The sequence below is a fragment of the Tiliqua scincoides genome, chromosome 2 (genome assembly GCF_035046505.1).
Source record: "Tiliqua scincoides isolate rTilSci1 chromosome 2, rTilSci1.hap2, whole genome shotgun sequence".
Taxonomy (NCBI): Eukaryota; Metazoa; Chordata; class Lepidosauria; order Squamata; family Scincidae; genus Tiliqua; species Tiliqua scincoides.
The window spans coordinates 108,316,473-108,336,754 of record NC_089822.1 but is presented as its reverse complement, the minus strand read 5'-3'; the positions used below and the strand labels follow the sequence as shown (position 1 = coordinate 108,336,754).

General features: G+C 46.9%; 1 protein-coding gene across 1 annotated transcript in view; it reads left to right on the top strand.

Moving 5' to 3' along the window:
* Positions 1–20,282, top strand: part of LOC136638643 (alpha-2-macroglobulin-like protein 1) — a 51,074-nt gene that overhangs the window by 16,078 nt on the left and 14,714 nt on the right. Inside the window, exons 12-24 of the mRNA XM_066612677.1 lie at positions 130–363; positions 2,180–2,243; positions 3,806–3,951; positions 4,161–4,307; positions 7,297–7,473; positions 10,175–10,274; positions 10,632–10,773; positions 14,925–15,150; positions 16,032–16,158; positions 16,611–16,732; positions 17,084–17,135; positions 18,105–18,188; positions 20,104–20,280. Coding sequence (XP_066468774.1) covers positions 130–363; positions 2,180–2,243; positions 3,806–3,951; positions 4,161–4,307; positions 7,297–7,473; positions 10,175–10,274; positions 10,632–10,773; positions 14,925–15,150; positions 16,032–16,158; positions 16,611–16,732; positions 17,084–17,135; positions 18,105–18,188; positions 20,104–20,280 — 1,798 coding nt within the window. The remainder of the gene's footprint in view (positions 1–129; positions 364–2,179; positions 2,244–3,805; positions 3,952–4,160; positions 4,308–7,296; positions 7,474–10,174; positions 10,275–10,631; positions 10,774–14,924; positions 15,151–16,031; positions 16,159–16,610; positions 16,733–17,083; positions 17,136–18,104; positions 18,189–20,103; positions 20,281–20,282) is intronic.

Sequence of the window (20,282 nt, the reverse complement as noted above, 5' to 3'; positions counted from 1 at the left end):
GACACAGCTATGCCAGTGGGGCATGTGTTGCATCCTGCAGTTGGGGGGCAGTCATTGAGGCCTCCTCAAGGTAAGGGAATGTTTGCCCACAAAAACTTCTGACCTCTGATGTGTCTTTTTACATTGTAGGGGAGACAGTCCCTTGACTATGGGAACCAGACTGAGGATGCTCGAGCTGCGATGTTCCATTTTGAAGCTTTCAATTGGCTGAAGCCCTTCTATTCGGAGAGTAACAGTTTTCTGGAGATTCAGCATGTGGAGGGTGAGCTGCCCTGTGAAAAAGACCAGGAAGTACTGGTGGATTACATCCTTGACCGGAATGAACTGGTACCTGGGGCTGACCATGTGGTTTTCTACTACTTGGTGAGTATTAAACACTTCATGAAATGTGAAGCAGTGGGTGGAGAAAGAAGAATGAAAGAGGAGAAAGACTGAATAAATGTAAAATTTGAAAAATGAGGGGAAAAAAGGAAAAGAAAACCACGAGCAAGGGCAACAGAGCATACAAATGGTTAGAAAGGAGAAAGCTAACAAGGGAAAGGAGAATAATATTAGAGCAATCGAGGGGAGAAGAATTAAATACTTGCATTTCCTCGACTTCTTAGATTAGAAAAATGCTTGTAGAACATTCCCTCACAGAGTAAAGCCGAGCTTATTTGGCCATCCAAAGCTAACCTTAGTTTTTTTTGTTTTTTTTAAATATAGATAAACAGTTGGGCCATATTCAAAATTCAGATCCTAAGATGGAGTTCTAAAGCAATCCTGAGTTGGACCATTGCCCGTTTTGTTTGCACCCAGCTCATCCCAAGTCATAGAGATCTCACCAGTTACTTCGGTGGAAGGCCTTGCATGAAGCAGCTGCTTTGGGCAGTGGGATAGGGGAGGCAGTAAGTGTGGGGGGGGTGCCATTCTCCCTGCACCTGCCTGCTGCCTCCCACAGCTCACTGCTTGCCCAACTCCTCCACCTTGCCCCTTGGAAAGGTGGTATACCGCCTTCTCTAGTGCTCCAGCCAAGAATGCAGTAGTGGCGCTGGAGGAGGAGAAGAGGCTGCCGTGATCCTCTTCCCAATTGCTCTTCAGTGAAGAGGGTCTGCTCCTCTCCTCACCCCCCATCTCTCACGGAGTGTCAGTATTTCTGTTTTTGATGCTGCTGGTGTATTGTGTGAAACTATGTTGGCTGGATAAAGCAACAGCAAAATTATAGCAGAATTTGTGTCTTCTGTGTATACGGACTGATTTAGTCATCAGACGCAGTCCCGGGCTTTCCCACGCCTGAGGCCACCTCTGCCTTTGCTGCCCCCCTGCCCCGACCCAAAAGTAATTGTGGTGACATCAACGTTGCCACAATTACATCGGTGTAGCTGCCTCCTCTGTTCCCCCTTTGAAAAAAAGGGAGAAGGCAGCCCAGGCCCCAACAGAACCTTCCGTGCTGCTTGTAAGCAGTGAAAAGGGCTCCATCAGAGCATTTTGGGGCCACTGGAAGTGGGACCCATGACAGGCGAGCGCTGCTTCCAGGAGGTGGGTGGCGGTCGCCTCCTGTGCGCCATTTCCAGTGGCCCCAAAGCGCTCAGATGGACCCTTTTGCACCACTTGCAAGCAGTGTGGAAGGCTCCTTCAGGGCCTGAGAAGCGGCATGCGTCTCCTCCAAAATCAAAGGAGGCACGCACTGCTTCCACGCTGCTCTGAAGCTTCTTTTGCTTAAAAAAAAAAAAAGTCAAATAGGCAGTGGAGGGGGACAAGGCTGGTGGCAACAACAGAGCCTCAGTGGTATTGAACTGAGATACACTGGTGTCAGTGACTCATTTCATCACTGTATTTAATGAAGAACTTTAATTCAGATAAAATGGAACGGGACACTGCGGCTGCAGTTGTGTCACAGAAGGCAGGGAACTGTAGGCTTTTCTTGTTACTGCCGCTGCTTGCAATTCCAGCAACAGTAGCCTCAGAAGGATAGTTCTGTAATCTATAAGGCTCTCTTGATCCTAGATGCTAGCATTCTTATGTTAGCATTGCTCAGGGCTACTGTTTTCATCTCTGTGCCATAGACTTCCTGTGGCAAAATCCAGCCATCTATTTCTTCTGAATTCCCCCTTTCTTTCCTCTTCCTTTCTAGCTTCCTGCAGTGTCTTGGAGGGGCCTGTTCTCCTTGTCCTTGGCTTAACATGCTTTCTCTTTGCAGGTTGTATCAAAAGGGAAGATTGTCTCCAGTGGACAAAAGGAAGTGCCAGTTGGCCATGATGAGAGTATGTAGGAGAACCAAAGAAATGTCACACTAGGCTAAGCTCCTCAAGCTTGGTGGAACTATGTTCCACTATGCAAGACCTTGATTTTCCCAGGCTGGTGTTACTTTCGTGTAATTGGTTTTTACCAGTGGGGTACCGGGGGAGGGGGGAAGGGGTATAAATGCCCCAGGCATTGCGCTGGGGGGGCAGCGCTGTGACCCACCCCCGGGGTATACCAAGTTCCGTGCTGAGAGTGGTTGCAGGAGTGCAGCCATTCTGAACCTGGTTCCACATTGCTGAAGGCTGCCCCTCCCCTTCCCTTTATTTAAAGGGAAGGAGAGTGGGTGGCCCTCCAATCAGTGGGGAATTGCGCCGAGAGTGCACTCCTGCAGCCACTTTCCGCACAGTTCCTGGCTGCATCTGAGGCCACCCCCCTCCCCTTTAAATAAAGGGAAGGAGAGAGTGGCAGGAAGTAGCACCTTTCTCCTCCAGTTTCAGAGGAGATGTGCGCCACTTCTCTGGCATCATTGGAGCGCTTTGGGGCTGCTGGAAGTAGTGCCCAGGAGGTGAGTGCTGCTTGCTTCCTGGAAGCAGCACTCACCTCTGTTCAGGGCACTGCTTCCAGTGGCCTCAAAGCGATGACAATGATGTTGCCACAATTACTTCTGGGTCAGGGGCGAGGGGTGGCAAAGGCAGAGGTGACCAGGGAGGGGGGAGCCCAGGACTGCCTCTGGTTTTTACCCCATCTTTCAGACAGGGTCAGTGTCACAATTTTCACCTTCTTTTGACATCAGGTCCACTAGGTGGCTAACAACAAAAGCTGTATATAATAACATAAGCACTAAAACCACTACCAAATAATGAAACCTCTTCATTGACTCCCATAATGAAAGTCAACAATATGAAAATCAATAAAACCATAGTGCGCAATATTACTGAAATGAAGCCTGCTTTTTAACTCCTCATTAGACCAACTGCAAATTCTTTAGAAGAAGACCTCAATCAACATAAAACCTCCTGGGAAATTGTCCTAATTCAAATTGCTGGGGTGTGGAATTTTCAAGTGCATATTTGCAATCCTGAAGGTTCCTTAACACTGAGTAGAATGAAAGTATAATTATTGGGTTTTTTTTTCACTATACAAATATATCATACAAAAGAGCTCATTTGTATCCACTTGTATAATTTCCATGGTCAGTGTATTAAAGGAGAATGCTCACAATGGACTGGTTTAGACTTCTATCTTAAAACACTTGGTGTAAAAGAAAACAGAACTTATTCTTGACAAGTAATCAGTGATTAACCCCAGTCCACAATGGTAGAAATACTTTTTTCTTTTCCACCTTTCTTCATTGATGTAATCAAGGTAGGATACCTGGTGCTCCTATTCAGGCACTGACCAGACCCAGATCTGCTTGGCTTTAGCAGGGAATATCATAAACACTAAATCCACAGGCAAGGGGGGAGAAGAGGGAGTGTCTTTGATTCTCCCTTTCTTTGCAGAAGTGAGATTTATAGAGCGTTTGTTCTTCATGCCTTGGGCTTAAATCCCCTCTCTCTCTCTCTCCCTTTCCCTTGATCAGCACTGAAAGGCCACTTCTCTCTCCCCTTGTCCACAAGCTTTGAAATTGCACCGACAGCCAGGCTCCTGCTTTTTGCTGTGTTTGCTGATGGGGAAGTGGCAGCGGATGTGGAGGAGTTCAAAATAGACAAGTGCTTCAAACATAAGGTTGGTGTATGATCCCCGAGTCGACAAGTGGGGCAGAGCAGGAATTTGGGTCCTTTTCACCATTTATACCCACTTTCTGCTGTTGTCTTCCTTTCTCTATCAGCCTCCCATGATACACATGCTCTGTAAATCTGGTATTGACCAACAGCGATTATTGCCACAATTTCTCATTTTTTAGCACCCCCCATCTCATGTGTCTCTGATCACAGGTGGTGGTGGATTTCTCAGAGAAGGAGGAACTTCCAGGATCAAAAGTCAACCTGCAAGTAGAAGCTGCCCCTGGTGCACTGTGCTCTCTCCAGGCTGTGGACAAAAGTGTTCTTCTGAAGGAGGATAAAACACTGACACCAGAGAAAGTGAGTGAGCCCATTCTTCTTAGCTAGAACCATTTCCTACACTATTTATTGCAGACAGTATTTTACTTAATATTTGTTCTTGCCTGGTGGATGATTGCTTCCCTTCATTCAACTCCTGCCCTCTTCCCATTCATCACGACCAGCCAAGCTCTGCTTGGGAATCTCTTCAGCCCTTCTGCCACTTTACCACCTTAGCAATTTCTCTTCCTCACTTCCTGCCTCAGCCCTTCATAACATCCTGGCTGGTTCCAGTTAAAATTCTGTAATGTTGCTATGGCATTTGCTTTTCTTTTATTGCTTTTCTACACATGGGTGGGAAGGAAGGAAGGAAGGAAGGAAGGAATGGGTGTTCCATACATTACTCAGTTTAGTGCTGTTTTTGCAGTTGCAAACCCACAATATTTGTTCCTAGGGGCAAGACCCTAAAAGGGTCAGCTTTAAATCAATTGGACCCAACAGGGCCCCATGTCTAAGGGGGCCCCGTGCTAGGGTCAAAATAAAATTAATATTTTTACTAAATCACTTCACAGGCATTAAAACAAGTGGTTTTGTAACTACTGTATTTACACTTCATAGGTAGTCTTACACATTTTATTTGTTTACTTGTAAGCTTACATGTGGGTGCACATCTTATATTAAGATGTGCTTAGATCCATTTGGTCCATTAACTCAAATGCATTTTTTTAACCACACATTTTGATTGCTTTCCATACTACCTCAGAAAGTCCATAATAAATGTTGCTTATGTCCCTAAGATTCTACAGACCTTAGCTGTGAACCTTGGGGCCCCATAAAAAATGTTTCCAATTGGGCCCCACAGTTCCCAAGGCTGGCCCTGGACCCTAATATGTTTACTCTTATTGTAAATGAATACAATGCCAGAATGTGTGACCAGATCAAGAAAGAAACATCGGAATGTTGTGGTTTCTTGAAAGATAGAAACCTTCTTTCAAATTGTAAAAATCCCTACGGGGATTTAATTTGCCTGCCTATGTAAACTGCCTTGAATAAAGTCTAAGGAGAAATCTGAGGACCAAGAAAGGCGGTATAGAAATACCTGTATTATTATTATTATTATTATTATTAGTCAGGAGTAGGTTGCTTTTGGTGAAGATCCTGCTTTTCCTTTTCCCAGTTTTTAAATTTCCAGCCCATACGCTTCCATTTCAAAATGCCAGTTTGCTTTCTGAGGTGGAGAAATGGTCAGCTGGGATTACCACTATTGCAGAAGGAAGGGGATAGGTTAGCATAGCTATGACTGCTGGTGCTAAGAGCAAGTGAAGATAAAATGTGACTCAGGAGCTCTGTTCCTTTTTCTGACAGCCCCCCCCCAGCCATATATAACTCCGCTGCCATTTCCTTCTCCTGGAGGTATGAAGCAGCTGCTCTTTTCCTTAGCTACTTCTAAGCACTGACTCCCTCCCTGCCAGAAAACCTGATCCTGGGAAAGGGTGGGGAGACACAGCTGCAGATGTATCACAGCTGCAAATGTATCTTGTTTTTCTGCAGCTCTACACATGCACACACGTACGTTCTTCAGGCTCTGGGGAAAGGTATGTGCTGAGTTGTGGAGAAGCAGCTCAGCCGAATGAAGTCAATCCCCTGCTTGCTCCCCCCCGGAGCAATTGGTATGAACAAGAATTAAAAATTGGCATTTGCTGCCTCACAGGCAGCTCACCACCACAGTTGAGTAATGAAAATTATTTAAAACGAAAAGAAAAACCTAGACCATGCTGTAAAAGTAACATATGAAGTCAGATCATTTGTGCTTTGCCACTGCACACCAGACAAGTGAGTGGTTCAATTCTGAAGATGGAAAAGTTAGTGTAAATCAGGCCTGAAAAAAATGAGGGAACAACTCAGAAATCACTGGTATGCAACACATTGGCAACAGTGTTGTCTGATCTAATAAGGAAAATGAATTAAAAACAGCAGTTCCAGTCAAAATAGCTAGTGTGGAATCCGTATTGCCGTCTTTCTACCTCTATTGCCATTAAAACTTCCTTGTTTGTGGGGAAAAAAGAAACGTTCTTTTTTTATTCTTTGTGAATTGGTGCATTTTCATTCCCAAATAACATACTGAGGGAGGGGCAAAACTTGTTCTCCTGCACTGGAGAGGTCAAATGCACAGTTTCCAAAGGGAAAAAAAAATCAAATTACAGGCAACCCCCCCCCCCCCATTTTTAAATGTGTATGTACTTGAGCAGGTACATCAGGGGAAGTACTCAGCCCCTGTGGCCGTAAAATAAAATGTTAGTTCTAAAAAGTTATTTGAACAACTTTCAACCACTGTGCCGTGGCACACTGGTGTACCGCAAATGGTCTGCAGGTGTGCTGTGGGAGTTTGGGGGATGGTCATTTATTAGTAGGGCCACTGGGTGATGTGATCTGCCTACCAGCAGCATGGTGTTCCTTGGCAATTTTAATGCCTTGTCACTGTGCCATGAGATGAATAAGGCTGAAAATTGCTGGCTTATGTAATGTAGTTGGTATGAGGACAAGGCTTTTGTGTCCCTCATTAAACATTTATTATCCAAAATGTGTGAACTATATCAGACTACAGGAAATCATAGAAAAGGAAAAGCATTTGTGCTATGAGACTATTTTGTTGTTTTTGTAGCAACACACTAACCCTCTGGAAATGTCCTTAAACATTTCCCTTCCCCCCCCATAACTTGGAAAAATTTGGAAGTCATGTCATTATCATACCACTCCTACAGCACCCTCGCAGCTTGTTTTTTTTCTTTACCTAGTTAGCCTTCTACTTCCTCTTTCCAGTGCCTTTTTACCTTTAAGATATTACTGGTGAAAGTCTGGTAGCTACGGTTGAATTGCCAAGAGCTGTCGGCAGAGATCAGGCCTTTCAATAATACACCACAAAACACCATGGTTATGCCATGGACACCAGACCTGCGGAATTCTATTTCGTCAACATTAAATATAGTGTGTTTCCTCAATTCCAACTTATTTCTGCTATTTCTGTTTCCAGGTATATAGGAATCCATTTTCATTTGATGATTATACCATTTCTGGAAGAGGATTTGTCTATCATTTGGAAGACTTTGAGCCATATCCTTGCTTGCTCCCCAGGGGACAAAAGCAAAAACGTTCTTTGAGAGTTGCTCCTTGGTATCAGAGTGAGGCTGATGTTTACAGTCTGTTCAAGGTGAGTGGCATCTACTCTTCCTTCAGGCTCCTGCCAAACCTGTTGTATTTATTTTCCCAAGCTACAGCAACACACTCTGGCATAAGGATGGCCAAACATTTTCAGATTAAGTTGACTGTGTTCTTCATTGTCATCCTTCAGTACAGGGGTCCCTCCCTTTATTTTTTGATCCATTTCAGTCTGGTTCCAGTCTGGTTATAGCACTGAAACAGCCTTTGTCGCCTTGATGGGTGACCTTTACTGTAACAGGGAAGTGGGACCTTGTCCATTCTCCTGGACTTTCTTGGATAGACTGTGGGGCCAGGGCTTGCAGGCCCTGCATTGTGGTCAACTCACAAAAATAGTCCAGTGGGACTCTTGCTTTACCACATGGCTATTATGCTCTAAGGGACTGCAGGGTTCCGTTTTGCTACCTGTGCTTTTTAATATCTACATGAAACCACTGAGTGAGGTCATCTGGAGGTTTGAAATGAAGATTCTTGGGCCCAATCCTATCCAGTGCCGAAGCAGCCACAATGCAGCCCTGAGGTAAGGGAGCAAATGTTCCTTTTGCCTGAGGCCTTCATGACTGCCTCACCACTTCAGGAGGTAGCACACACCCCATTGGCACAGCTGCAACCAGTGGTGTCTCTAGGGAGGTGCAGGGGGTGCAGGCCGCACTGGGTGACGTGCAAGGGGGGTGACGCGCACTGGGGGGTGACACGCTAAAATCGCGGTGGTTAGGAATAACCCCATCATATTATATACCGTTCGATGCGGAATTTTGAGTGGAATGCAGTGCAACAAACCAGAGTGAAATCTCCTTTCTATCAAAAGTTATGGCAAAAAACCAGGGAACAAAAAATGCATGGAGCCCTATGGAAAGTGAAACTGAGCCGTATCACGCATTTACTTGCGAGTAGGTGAACGTGCCTTAGTTCGTCGGAAAGGGCAGGCTGAGAGGAATCCAACAACACCACAATGATCCTGATCCAATGCATGCAGACCCCAAAAACACCTGAGAAGGAAGTCTCTCCCTCCAAGCAGACTAATGTATTGAACCGTATGGAAAGCAAAACTAAGCCTCATGGTCATGTTTACTCGTGAGTAAGCAAACATGCCTTGGCTGGTGGTCAAGCCAGGCAAAGGGGAATGTGAAGTCACCAGAATGGTCCTGATCTGTTGGAATTGGAGCTCCACAAATGCTCCAGAAGGCAGCCTCCCGCCCCCCCCCCCCAAAAGGATCAAAACAGAGGCTTCAGCTGATCAGGTTAACTTTTCTGAAACTTGCAAAGCCAGGTGGATCCTGACAGTCATCTGGTTTAAACAGAAGTTCTTAAATTAAACATGGCACTGGGTAGAGCTGAAAACCTGACTGATTTTGGAGGGGGGGTGTTATTGCAGGCAGGCTACAGAGGAAATTCACTTGGTGGAACAGGGCTGGCTTCTGCTTATTTAATTATTTTACTTTAATTATTTATACTTATTTATTTTAATTTGCACTTCCACCATGACATCACTTCTGGTGGGACTTGGACAGATTGTCATTCTAAAAAGTGGGTCCCAGTGCTAAAAGTTTGAGAACTGCTGCAATAAGAGTAAGTTGACACCCTGGGGTGTGTGTGTGTGTGTGTGTGTGTGTGAGACACCACTAGTGAAAATCACTAAAATCACAGTTTGGAGGAATAATACCAGCATGTTATAGATCAATCAATGCGTAATTTTGTGCAGCATGTGTTCTATGTTTGTTCTATCAAAAGGTACAGCCAAAAAACCAGTGGAGGCGGAGTGATGGTAATCACCACGCCCACCACCTAGGGTGTTGGCCCGCCCACTGCATGGGGGGTGACGTGCTGGCATCCCGCACCAGGTAACGCGAACCCTAGTGACGCCACTGGCTGCAGCAGCCAGTTGGATAGGATTGGTGTGTTGATGATACATAGCTCTGTTTCACGGCAGGTAGCACTGGGAGTGGCAGATTTGGGGTGCCCTTTACTTTGAGCCTACCACTGCATCCCTCCGGCAGGCCCACTGTGTTTGAAGCCACACTCATCTGTGTCCCTTTAAACTTCAAACTCTGTGTGAGGAAGGAGCAAAGTGTTGGGGGACCAAATGGCTTCTTCCTTGTATGGGGTTTAAAGAGACATTTTCCCTTTGTAGTTTAAACTTTGAACTTCATGCAAGGAAGGAGTGCTTCCCTATCCCCTCACCTCACTCCTTTCTCACATGGCCCCTTTTAAATAAAATAGAACATAAGAAGAGCCCTGCTGGTTCAGGCCACAGACCCATCTTGTCCAGCTTCCTGTATCTCACAGTGGCCCACCAGATGCCTCAAGGAGCACACAAGACAACAAGGTACCTGCATCCTGTTGCCACTCCATTGTGCCTGGCATTCTGAGGTGGCCTGCTTCTAAAAATAGGAAGTCCCGTACTTCCTTTTTTCCAAAAACTGCTGTGTGATAGAATGAACACAGAAGGTGAGGAGGCAAGGGGCTAGATTTTTTGTTTATTGCAACTGTGTGCACCCTGGCAGAGATGGCAGTGACAAGTCACTGCATTGGAAAGTGGACCTGGTTGGGCCATCCCTGGCCTGGCAGTTTCATTGCAGGAGCACAGGGCATTTTGCAGTGCTTCCCTGATCACTAATAGCAATAAACTTGCTGAAGTTTTCTTTAGTTGTTGGTTCCAGTAGTAACTGTTCTACTCTTCTGGTTTCCCACAGTCTCTGAGGCTGAAAATTTTTACCAACAGCGAAATTAAGAAGCCTGTTTCCTGTGATCCCATACATGAGAGACAGCTTTTCACATCTGCCCGAAACAATGGTGAGAATGACACTCCTTGGACTATTTTACTGCTGTTAATGCAGAGGCCAGTTTTTGAAAGTTCTGGCCTTATTTCTTTTCTCAGACTCTGCTTTCCAAGGTTCAAATGCATCTGATTTCTGTTGATAATCTCTTTTTTCATGATGACATTCTGTCAGATTGAATGAGATCCCCCCCCCAACATTCTAGTACTTGAATTACTACTGTAGCCACACAATTCTCCATTTAGTGTTGATAGGACTGATGTTGGCCTAAAGCTGCCATCATCATGTTCTCTTACAACTTTGCCAGCCTTTCACTGACCCTACCTTTAACTGAGCAGCTTACCACCTTCATTTCTCCCTGCAGAACTCTCAGGTGGCTTATTTCCTCAGCCTTTTCCTGTTGTACATCAGGCAGTGCCTTTTGTTTCTGAGACTGCAGCAGAGCCCAAGAAGGAAAAAGCCAAACCCAGGACAAACTTTCCTGAGTCATGGATTTGGCATCTGGTCCCTGTCAAGTAAGTCGAACCCAAACATTTCTAGGGAGAGAACCAAACACTGTCACTGAGTATGTCACCTGCCTACTGACCATGAGTATTGATCTTTGTTCATTCAATGTAAATCAAAACCACATCTAGTTTCAAGAGTGGGCAGAATTCTTTGCCTTAAGTCCCATCTGCATCTTGGCCCTTTTTCTTTACTGAGTACGCCCATTGTATGTCCCGAAGCAAAAAGCATATATTGTGTCACTAACAGAACAAAAGGACAAGTAAAGGAGAACTGTTTTGTTTTTCCTCAATGTTTGTCTCCATTCCTATATATTAGGTGAGTTTGCACTAATACATCTGGACATTGGTTCCCCTCAGACACCCTGAGAGTTGAAGGGTGCTAATTTACAGCCCAATCCTGAGCTGCCCGCAGCGCCCAGGCTCAGCGGCTCCGAGGAGGGCTTCCACCGAATCCTGCGCCTCCCACGCTACCGCAGGAGGCACCTTGGGAGAAGGGCATGTTCGTCCCCTTCCCCCGAGTAAGGGAAGCAGCCCCGCAATGGGGCTACTCTCTTAAGCGCCGACCAAAATGTTGCTTGTAAAAATGCTCGTGTAGGGCGGCAGCCCTGCACGAGTGCCCTGGATCCTGTGGAGCACAGCTCCGTGGATCCGCCTCTCTCCCTTCCCCCGACACACCTCCCGCCCACCTCTGGCATGCCTCCCCCCTTCCCGGAAGGCCTCCCCCATGCCCCTGGCCATGCCCCCGCATGCCTCCGCAGTTCTGCAGCCTGCTGGTCCGGGAGACCACCGCACCGTGGAACCCGGGCGACCGCTGCGTGCTAGCCCAGCTCTGGTGGGAGCCTGGCGGTAAGCCCCGCAAACGTGCCTTATGGCACATATGCGACTGTGGTCTGCGGCACGGCTCCATGCGGGATTGGGCTCTTATTAATTTAATCACCTAATAATTTATTTGTAAGCAGTAAGTTAACACAGCAGCCCCACAGGCTTACAGCCCAGTCCTATGGGTTTCGTCAGCAGAAGGCCCTCTCTGTCAGTCCTGTGGCTGCAGCAACAACACACACAGCAGGGATGCCAGCGTGAAAGGCTGGCAACTGTGTATGCTCACCACCAGAGCACCTAGCCACAGTGGGAGGAGATGAGTTGGCCCTAGGGATGGACTGTGGATGGAGAGGGGAAGGATCAGGGCAGAGAGAGGGAGGATTGGGGTGGGGATTGGGGCAGCCGGGACGTGTGTCAGGGAAGGACAGGGGGCAGATATTGGCAGCAGAGATGCTGCTGCTATCCTATGCCACCTGCCTAACCTCAGCACGCCTTCTTGGGTCCACTTGGATTTGTATCAGCCAAAGAGCTGGCACAGATCTGAGTAGACCCATTTTGGAACCATTGCACGACAGCGTATGTAAGTAAGAATTTTGTTTAATTACCTCTCTGGCTGGTCTGCAGAATTCAGCGGATGCTGTGTTACTGCTGCTGTGGCCTGCAGACTGGCCAAGGATAGGATTGTGCCGTCAGAGTCCTGCCATTCAACACCTACCTCAAGGTTTGTCTCCAGTACATTTTGACACACTGGATTGGACAGACTGGGTGCGAGATTGCAGGAAGTCTGTGGAGGAAAAAACAACAACAGAGAATGGTTAGAAAAGACCAGAAGTCTCCTGTGCCCAGTTCATGAGTGAAAGTGTTCACAAGCACAATTGATGCACCATGGTAGACATCATAGTCCATTATGAGTTGTCATGTGGCTAAATCAAACAGACTAAAGAAAGCAGCAACTTTGTCTTTCTGGCTCTGAAGAAATACTCTTCTAGCATTTAAGTCTGTACATAACCGCTTGCTCAATATTCATTACCCCCCTCCCACGTTTCCTTCTCCATTGTTAAATTGTTATATAGTTAAAAAGTATTTAAATTGTATTTTTAAAAAGTCAGAATTTCAAGAGACTAACCAGCCTGAGCGCCTAGTATACATGCAACTGCACTTCAGAAAAAAAAATGCTACAAAATTAGGAGGCTAAACCAGGGCCACATAGTGGGCAACCCCCAGGCAAGGTTCTTTTTCCTCTCAACATATGTAACCTGCATTCTTCCATCTCCCCCAGTTTGATTACCAGCTTACCTGCCTGATTTTTGATCACCTGAGCAAGGTAGAGTGTGAGTTGGCAGATACTTGAAAACTGAGTTCAAGGGAGACCCTGGGAGCTACCTGGTTGGCTGAAGGGATAGGGGAAAGGAGCCCATGAGAGTCTCTTCTTCCTTCACTTCCATTCTGGATGCAGAGGGTTGAAGAGGAGTAAACCGATTGACTGAAGGAAAGGAGAAGCAGGAAAGCCTGCACGAAATTAGGGCTTTCCCTCCATCTCTCATGCCCCCCCCAGCTCCTGCTTGGAAGCAATAGAGTAACACACTCTGCCAAATACATTGCTCTGCCACTGTACACCATAAAGGGTGGCTACTAGGGTGCTTCAGGGGTTAACCAGGTGGGCCCTTAAGCAGTGTCCAACCCAGCTGACCTCTGATGCCACCCCTGGACTCTAGTATTTCCTGTAGCCCTGCTCTCGCCATCCTGGCTATGGTTGGATGAGTGTAGTGCATGATTTTGTGCTATTTATGGTAATCTGTCTCACACAACGGTTTAGAGGAGACATTATATGACAGCATTCTAGGAATAAAAATCCCTACATGATAGTTTCCCTGCTGTCTGTTTTGACTAGGGCCTATGATAGAATTCAGGTTCTTCCAAAATGGTTTTCTAAGCCAGCTTCCCCTAGACCTGAGGTATTCAATCTGTGCGTCCTGCCTCTCTAGTGAGGCATGGCTAGCCTCCAGGGGCGTCACCAGGCATCTTGGGGAGAGAGGCTGCTCTGCTCAGCTGCACATGCTGCCTGCTGACTTGCTGCTTTTCTGCAGCTGTGAACGAGGTGGGTGGGGCAGCATGAGGCTGGGAGGGCGCTGAAACACGGTGGGGGGAGGTGGGAGAGAAGGCTGGCTGGGCAGGCAGAGGTGCCGCATCTTATCATGGAGCTCTCTCCATGTGCAACCTTGCCCTTGCCTGACTACATTTCCCAGTGTGCCCCTCGCCCTGGGCATTCTGGAATTGGTCAAGGCTGCTTGGGAAGGAAGGAACCAGCCTGCTCCTAGTGGGGGGGGGGGAGGTGTCCAAATGCCTCAGCCTGCATCCCTCCGTCTTGCCTGGGGGGAACAGGTGTGGCATCTGCATGTTGGGTGTATGTGTGTGAGCAGCCCCCATCTACTTTGGGGTGAGTTGTAATCTTGCTGGGTGTGGCTGCAATCCTTTCCACACTTTCCTGGGAGTAAGCCCCATTGACTCAAATGGGGCTTACTTCTGAGTAGACCCAGCTAGGCTTGGGGTCTGTTCAGCTTAACCAAGGATCCTCACCTTTCTCTTTTTCCTCCCCCTTCAAAAAAGAAAAAAAGCCACTCTTGATGGCTTTGTCTCCAAAAATTGATTAAAAATAAAAAATCCCCATTCCTTTTCAGCCATCCCCTTTTCCTCCTGCCTCCTTTGGGGGGGGGGGTACTCTGTTGGCTGCTATTGTAAGACAAAAGGCACAATCCTAGCTAGGTTTACTCAGAAGTAGGTCCTATTGTGTTCAATGGGACTTACTTCCAGGAAAGTGGGGTTAGGATTCCAGCCAAACAGTCTCTAGGTCTCAGTTTGCATCAGTTTGCAATTAGCAGATACACACAAAACAAAGTCTTCCCCTCCCACAGCAAATTCATCACTTCCCCCCTCTCTTTCCAAAACCCTCCAGGTGTGCTGCTAACAAACTCAGGGCACAATCCTAACCAGGTCTATTCAGAAGTAAGTCCTATTTTGTTCAATGGGGCTTACTCTCAGGTAAGTGTGGTTAGGATTGCAGCCTCAGAGTGCTGGCAGCTTTATTTTGTTTCTAGTGTATAATTATAACACCTTAATCCCCATTTTGGGGGTAACTGAGGTGAGGTGTTGTAATGGGGAGCCGTGGCCAATGGCTACAAGGATCAGGGAAGGCGTGAGCCAGAAAAGTTCGAGAACCACTGCCTTAGACTACGGCTATGTAACCTGAAACCCAGTTTTGCTGTAGCAATGATAAAAATCCAGACAATTGGTCTGAGTTTTGTTGTCGATGAAATGTTAATTGTTTTTCTAATTTTTTTTAGTCAGGAGGGGAAAGCAACTCACCCAGTGACAGTTCCAGACACCATCACGGAGTGGAAAGTCAATGCATTCTGTGTAGCTGATATTGGCTTCGGACTTTCTGAACAAGCCGGCCTCACAGTCTTCCAGCCATTCTTTGCGGATCTGCTAGTGCCATATTCTGTGGTCCGTGGAGAGATTTTGCAGCTAAAGGCCATCGTCTTCAATTACCTGAAGGACTGCATCCAGGTGAGAGCCTGTGTAGAAAAGCAAAATGCAACTTCCACATTTCCCTCGGTGAGTTGTCAAAGCGCATTATGACATGTGGGAACCTTTTCTGTACCTTGCCATAAGTAGAGATGCACAGAAATGCAGAGATCAGGCAGTGTGAGGCCCTTGAACATCTTGTCCTCTCCCTCTTCCCCACCTCGATATTTCCATCATAACAGAAGATGTTCTGAACCTGTAAGGTGTATGACAGAGCCATGGAGTAGAAAGGGACTGGAAAGCCATCTAGACTAATCCACCTTCCAACCACCTACTGGCCTCCACCTCTCAACTACAGTTGGAGAGGTGTACAATAGATAGCTTTATTGGTACACGTATGATTACACAGGCCTACTGCTGTCTTAAAAGTTAGACCTTTGGCATATTGGTGTGCTATGAATGATCCACAGGTGTGCTGTGAGAGTTTGGGTGAGGATCATTTATTTGTAGGGCCACTGAGGGATGTGAGCCTTATATTGGCAGCATGGTGTGCTTTGTCAATTGTAAAAAAAAAACTGATGGTGTGTCTTGACAATTTTAGAGTGGCATGGGATGAAAAGGTTTGAGGATTGCTGTCCTAGAAAATTGTAAGTCACTAGCCAATCTGACCTAGGGAGAAATTTCTTTGTGACCCTTATATGGTGTTTACTTAACATGAGGAACACCTATCATTGGCATTTTATTGGGTGCATCACCCAACTTTCCATCTCTATTAATGGTGGGCCAGTCATGAGCATCTGGTCTCCAGTATGAATTCAGACATGTGTCCATATCAGGCCTAGCCTGCATCCTTTCCCCTGAATGGTTGCTACTCACCCTAGACTGCATTGCCCATACCAAGTGAATTGTTTCTTTGCATCCAGGTGAGAGTGGACCTGGCAGAGTCTCAACAACTGGAGGTGAAGCCATGCCCAACCTGCCAGTTCACGGCTTGCCTGTGTGAAGATGAGGCCAAGACCTTCTCTTGGAATGTGACAGCTACGGAACTAGGTGAGGCAGAGGTACCTGGGAGGGGTGGACCAGGGGAATGTGGACAATTCCAAGTGCATCTCCCTCACTTATTCAGTGAGCAACTAGTGGCTTCATTGCCAGAGCACCACGGGGGGAGGGGATGTGACTGAGTTTTGTCCCCAGTCAAGATTTTGTCCCATCCTAGCTTCTGCTAATGTCGTGTTTGCATTGGTATAGATCTGGCTGGTGGTGGTCATAAATTCGTTCAATAAGCACTCAGCCTCTGTGTGCTGATCTGTGTCCTTTCCATCTCTTGTGCAGAGGAGTACTGTGGAGATGTTAGCAAAGAGGGCATAGTCCTCATAATGGCAGAAGTAATGGCTGGACCTGGGTTTTGCCCCACCAGGCACAAGTGACCACAAGGTCCCACACTGAGCTCTTGACCAAGAGTCTAGTACTCTGCCTTCTCTGCCACTTTCACTTTCTTTCAGGACATGTCAATGTCTCAGTGACCGCTGAGGCTGAAGAGAATCATGATCTGTGTGGCAACCAGATCTCTGTGACGCCTGCACGAGGCCGTTCAGACACGGTGGTAAAATCTCTGCTTGTCAAGGTCAGTATATCATCGATTCCAAGTCTGGCATGCAACTGTCAAGCCCAACAACTGTTCAAGAACCCTGGATTATACTTTTGTTGAGAGTGTTTCCTTTTGGTTATTGCAGAGTGGCTGGGAAGGAGAGTGCCTTTGAACTCCTACATAGGCTCCTAGTTTCCAGGGCTAGGACCCAGTCATTTAGAGACTCTCAGCATGTCTCTTTTGGCCAGTGCAAAGCAATGCCAAGAGTTATGCTCAGTCTGAGGGCCTGGCATTGAGAAAGCAAGTGCAGGAAGGCGTGGAGTGGAGAGGAGAGGGAGATTCCAGGTGAGCAGTTCCTGAACCCACAACTTCCTTTTCATTCCACAGTCGGAAGGCTCCCTTGAAGAAGAGACCCACAATGCATTCCTCTGCTCTTCAGGTATGGGTCGGCTGCATCCCTTGTTCAGGATACCTTGGCCAGTGGCCAGTGTAATTGGCTTAGAGCAGTGGTTCTCAAACTGGTGGGTCGTGACCCACCAGTTTGTGTAAAGCTTCCCCTGCCCCTTTAAGGGGCAGAGGAAGAGGAGAAGCAGGGAAGCGACCCCCAGGATCGTGTCCCTAAGGGGAGGGGTGCTTGCACTTATATTTATGTAGTTAGGGCTGCAGGAGGTGAGGGGAGCCCTGCGCAGCCCTCCACAGGGCTCCCTGAGGCTTGGAATGTTCGAACAGAGACATCACAAAGTACTTTCTGGAAACCGGAAGTGCTTCGCGATGTCTCAGTTTGAACGTTCCAAGCCTCGGGGAGCCATGCGGAGGGCTGTGCAGGTCTCCCCTCAACTCCTGCAGCCCTAACTACGTAAATGTAAGTGCAAGCACCCCCCCCTTCACCTCTCTTTAGGGACGCGATCCTGGGGATCATTTTTCTATCCTTGCCCCTCCCCTGCAAAAACTTACTGAGGGAGTAAAGCTCCCTCAAAGTTTGAGAACCACTGGCTTAGAGAATGCAATTCAGGAGATCATGTTTCTGTAACTTGCTCTATGATAAAGCATATTTTCTCTGTCCTCTAATTGCTCTAGGAACATATTTATTCATTGGGGCAGTAGCAGGGTGAGCAACTCTCCATGTGCTTAAGAGGAGGGTGGGTGGGAGAGCAGAGTGGCCTAGATGAGCATGCATGTTGCTGGGCAGCCACTGTCACTCAGTCTCTCAGCTCCCCATCCACTCCCCATCTTATTCACAGGCCTACCCAACAGGATAATTGCTTACAGTTGCTTGGTAATTGCTTAGCATGGTGGTGTATGGAGAGAGGTCACTGAGTGACTTGGAAACAGTTCTGCATAAACAGCAGCTACTGAACCTGGATTATTGTAAAGAATTGTATCCATTCCTGGCTTTTTCTCTTTTCAGGAGATGGAGCGGTGGAAGAGATTTCCTTGCAATTGCCTGAAGCTTTTGTAAAGGATTCTGCCCGAGCCACTATCAGTGCAATTGGTGAGGAAATGTGCCGTGTTTCTGTCAGGGAAGAAGCTGGCAAAGGCTGCAGGCCAAGGCGAGTAGGGTCTAGTGGTTAGCACTCACAAACCCTGCACACACCCTGCAGCACACACCCTGCACTCACATACCCTACTCTCCTCTTTCCCTTACTGCTGTGGGAAGGGCATCTGGTACATTACTCCACTGCCACTATCTCAAACTAAGGCAACCATCTTTCTGGAAAGAACCACCACTTCCAGAAGAGTATAGAACCCTAGAGAGTTCTTATGTGAAATAAAATTGCAGTAGTGCTTGGGAGCATTCAGAGAGCCAGGGTGATGTAGGGAGGTGGACTTGGGCTTGGAAGATCCAGGTTCGAATCCCCCCTCAGCCATGAAGCTTCCTGGGTGACCTTGGGCCAGTCACTTTCTCTCAGCCTCACCTACCTCACAGGGTTATTATGAGGACAAAAGGAGGGGAGCAGCTGTGTACGCTGCCCTGAGCACTTTGGAGGAAGGGCAGTATAAAAATGTGAATAATAATAATAATTCAGATGTGAAAACCCATGGAATTATCTGTGAACAGACTATGCAGGCAAGGAGTCAAAATCTAACCAGTTTATAAAAAGTTCTTTAAAAAGGGAATTTAAGCAAATGGAGAAGGGAGCAGAGGAATGTACAACAAGGGTGAAAGAATATACCTGGATTTGGCTGGATGGGCACAGAGAAATATCTTGACTAAATTGATTGCTGTAACTAGTAATGCCCAGAAGAGGCAGCTGGGATGCTACTCAAAGCTCACAAAACCCCAAGGCTGTGAAATTGGCGAAGTTTGCAGTTTGGCTTGGAGTGAAAAGGGCAAATAAAACAAAATTAATTCCTTAAATGTGTCTAGCTAGAAATACAATCCTTCCTGCTGGCTGCTTGTGTTGGCCCAGGAATCCCATTCCCTGTACTTATTGAAGAGTAAATGGATGTGGCTTTTGTGAACCAGCAGCTGGTTCCAATGGCACATGTGACAAAACACACCCAAGCCCCCTGATGCTTGATCTGAGGAAACCCACCTGGCCACCCCATTCCAACTGTTTACCTAGACAGATGGGTTTGGCTGCCCCAATCTCAGTGGGAGGCCTGGCTACAGCAGCTATAGAGAAGAGATCATATGCATAAAGATGTACAGTACTTGCATAGCAATCTTTCCACAACTTAGCTTTCCACTTGCAAGAGGAACTTCCTACAAACTTAGCAGTCTATGTGTGCAGGCAGCTTTTTTCAGACTTTTACACAAATATGTATAGATCCAGTGCAACCACCTACTGTGATGCTTCCCTTGCCCGGTGTGTGCACATTATACCTGAATTCATTCCCTGTTAGCCTTTCCCTTGCCCTTTGTTTCCCACTGCCAAAATTTGTAGCACATGACAATTCATGTCAGGAAGGCAAAGGAGAGCTTAAAGACCGGCCAGCTGAGTCCTCCTTTAGCAGCCATGGTGACTAAGAGGAGGTTAAACACAAGAATTCTGTCTATGCATGTTTATGTGGAAGTAGGATGTAGCAAGAAGATTACCTTTGTGGGACAATTCAGACTGTGCCAGCACAGATTTCCTTGCTGTCAGTTACCAATGTTCAGTTACTGTATGGACACTCCAGACTAATGGAAGAGCAACTGTTTCAATCATTGGTTAAGCAGCTTCAAAAGACCAAGTGAAACTTTTCATCACCTTTCAGGCCCAATCATATACTTATGAGCTTAGCAGTGCGGTGTTTCTGGCCTGATCATTGTCCTGGCTCCAGTGTCACAAGAAATGTCATTGTGCAGTCCTGAGGGCAGAAGAAAAGAGGCAGTTCTTCCTGGATTCTCCTCCAGATTCTGGGAGCAGGAGTCTTGGAAGTCCAGTGATCTGAGCTAATGTATGTTTTGTCACCCTTGCCAGGGGACATAATGGGCACAGCTCTAAACCACGTCAGCAAACTGCTTCAGATGCCCTTTGGCTGTGGGGAGCAAAATATTGCCAAGCTTGCTCCCAACATCTTCATCCTGCGGTATTTAGAGAACACTAACCAAGTGACCCCTGAGATCAAACAGAGAGCTACAGAATTCATGAAGGCTGGT